Source organism: Crocodylus porosus, unplaced genomic scaffold, assembly GCF_001723895.1.
Source record: "Crocodylus porosus isolate Cpor-Errol unplaced genomic scaffold, CroPor_comp1, whole genome shotgun sequence".
Taxonomy (NCBI): domain Eukaryota; kingdom Metazoa; phylum Chordata; order Crocodylia; family Crocodylidae; genus Crocodylus; species Crocodylus porosus.
Window position 1 is genome coordinate 6,802,214 of NW_017728914.1, and position 1,553 is coordinate 6,803,766.

The window sequence follows — 1,553 nt, forward strand, 5'->3', positions numbered from 1 at the left end:
GCTGCAACGCGCCGTCCGCGACCCCGCCGGGGGCACCCGCGTCCGGGCCAGGCCCCGGGACCTTCCCGCGCTGCCCCGGCGCAGCGGGACGCTTCCTGGGGAAGGAGCAGGGGCCGCCGGGGCCGCGCGCGCCCCAGTCCCTTACCTGTGAATCTGTCCTTTACGAACCTCCTGCTGCTCTCCATCCAGGGGAAGTTGAGGCTGCCAAGGCTGGGTACAGCTGGCATAGCTGGTATGGCACTAGAAATTGGAGGTGGCACAGCCCCAGGGATGGGTCTGTGAGCTGGCACTCGGATCACTCCAGCTGGAGCCAAGCTCAGATTCACACTGTAAGATCCAGAGTCTTCAAAAGGCGCCCCGATGCCAGGGAAGGAGGCTGGTAGGGAAGGATAAGGGGCACTTGTTCTGCTCACGGGGCTTCCCAGGTAATTGGTGCTGTCTGATCCTCTGGGGGCCGGCTGGGAAGAGTTTTCCTGATCAGAACTGTTTAAAATCTGATCAATTCCAAAGCTGATGGGTTCGTGTTGATGCTGGGTCTGTGTATTCGCTGGCTGATCCATCCTTGGTGAATAGAAATATTGGCTCAAAAGTGTATGAATTCCCCTATAAAAACGCTCGCCTTCCTTTACAGTAGATCCATGTAGGTCCTGGTGTATGTCAGACTGAAACTTTGCCAAGAGTGGTCCAGCCCGACAGGCTCTGTGTCATCTTTTTTGAACCAAACCTTGAGTTTCTGCTTCTAATTTCTCTCCTGCAGCTGCCATTGGACGCAATAAACAAGCCTCTCTCCTCCCATTGGCTCCTGGATTTCAATAAAGGCCTAATTCATTGAAATAGGAGCTTAGGGACTGTTCCAAGGTGACATCATTTTAACAAACGAACAATAGGTCAAATTTATTAGCTAAGATAATGTGTGGCGGATATTACAATAGCATCTGCGATTGTTGTCTTTAGAAATTAGCGATTTGAAATTTAACAAAGCTTTGCAATTACGAGGCGTTTCCCCCCACCCCCTTGTTTATTATCTAACATGCTAGTGGTACAGAATTCCAGGATGGTAATGACAAGAAAGCTTTCCCCCCTCGGTGGATTAATTTAGGATGTAATGTAACTCTTTCCTATTGTTTCTGCTTATAAATACTATGCAGAGTGGAAACACCTCACGGAGACACAGAGAGGAGCTGTGTTGTGCGTTTTACCTGCTCACGGGCTCTAATTATTGTGGCAGCCAGTTTACGCTGCGATCCGAGATCTGTTTTTTCGAAAATATAAAAGGGACAAATATTTGTTCCGGGGTTTTAAAGCGCAGAGTCCCCGTTCTCCCATTTTCTTCCGTATCATATTTTAAAAATCGGACTATATTAAGATAGCGCTGGAATGATGTTGCCACGTAGTGTACCCGGCACAATCCAGACGGGTCTCCCGGAGTCTCGCCCCGCTGTAATTTAGCTGAAGGAAATGAGCATCTTCCCCTCCGTTTTCCCGTACGAGTCTTTACGGAGAATGGTTAAACAGATGCTCTTCTAAGGCTCCGGTTTTGGAACTGCGTTTAC

General features: G+C 49.7%; 1 protein-coding gene across 1 annotated transcript in view; it reads right to left on the reverse strand.

The window, feature by feature from the left end:
- The window catches only part of TLX3 (T-cell leukemia homeobox 3), a 2,192-nt gene extending 1,464 nt beyond the window's left edge, over nt 1–728 (reverse strand). Inside the window, exon 1 of the mRNA XM_019534714.1 lies at nt 62–728. Coding sequence (XP_019390259.1) covers nt 62–560 — 499 coding nt within the window. The 5' untranslated portion in view covers nt 561–728. The remainder of the gene's footprint in view (nt 1–61) is intronic.
- Nucleotides 729–1,553: the final 825 nt, after the last annotated feature.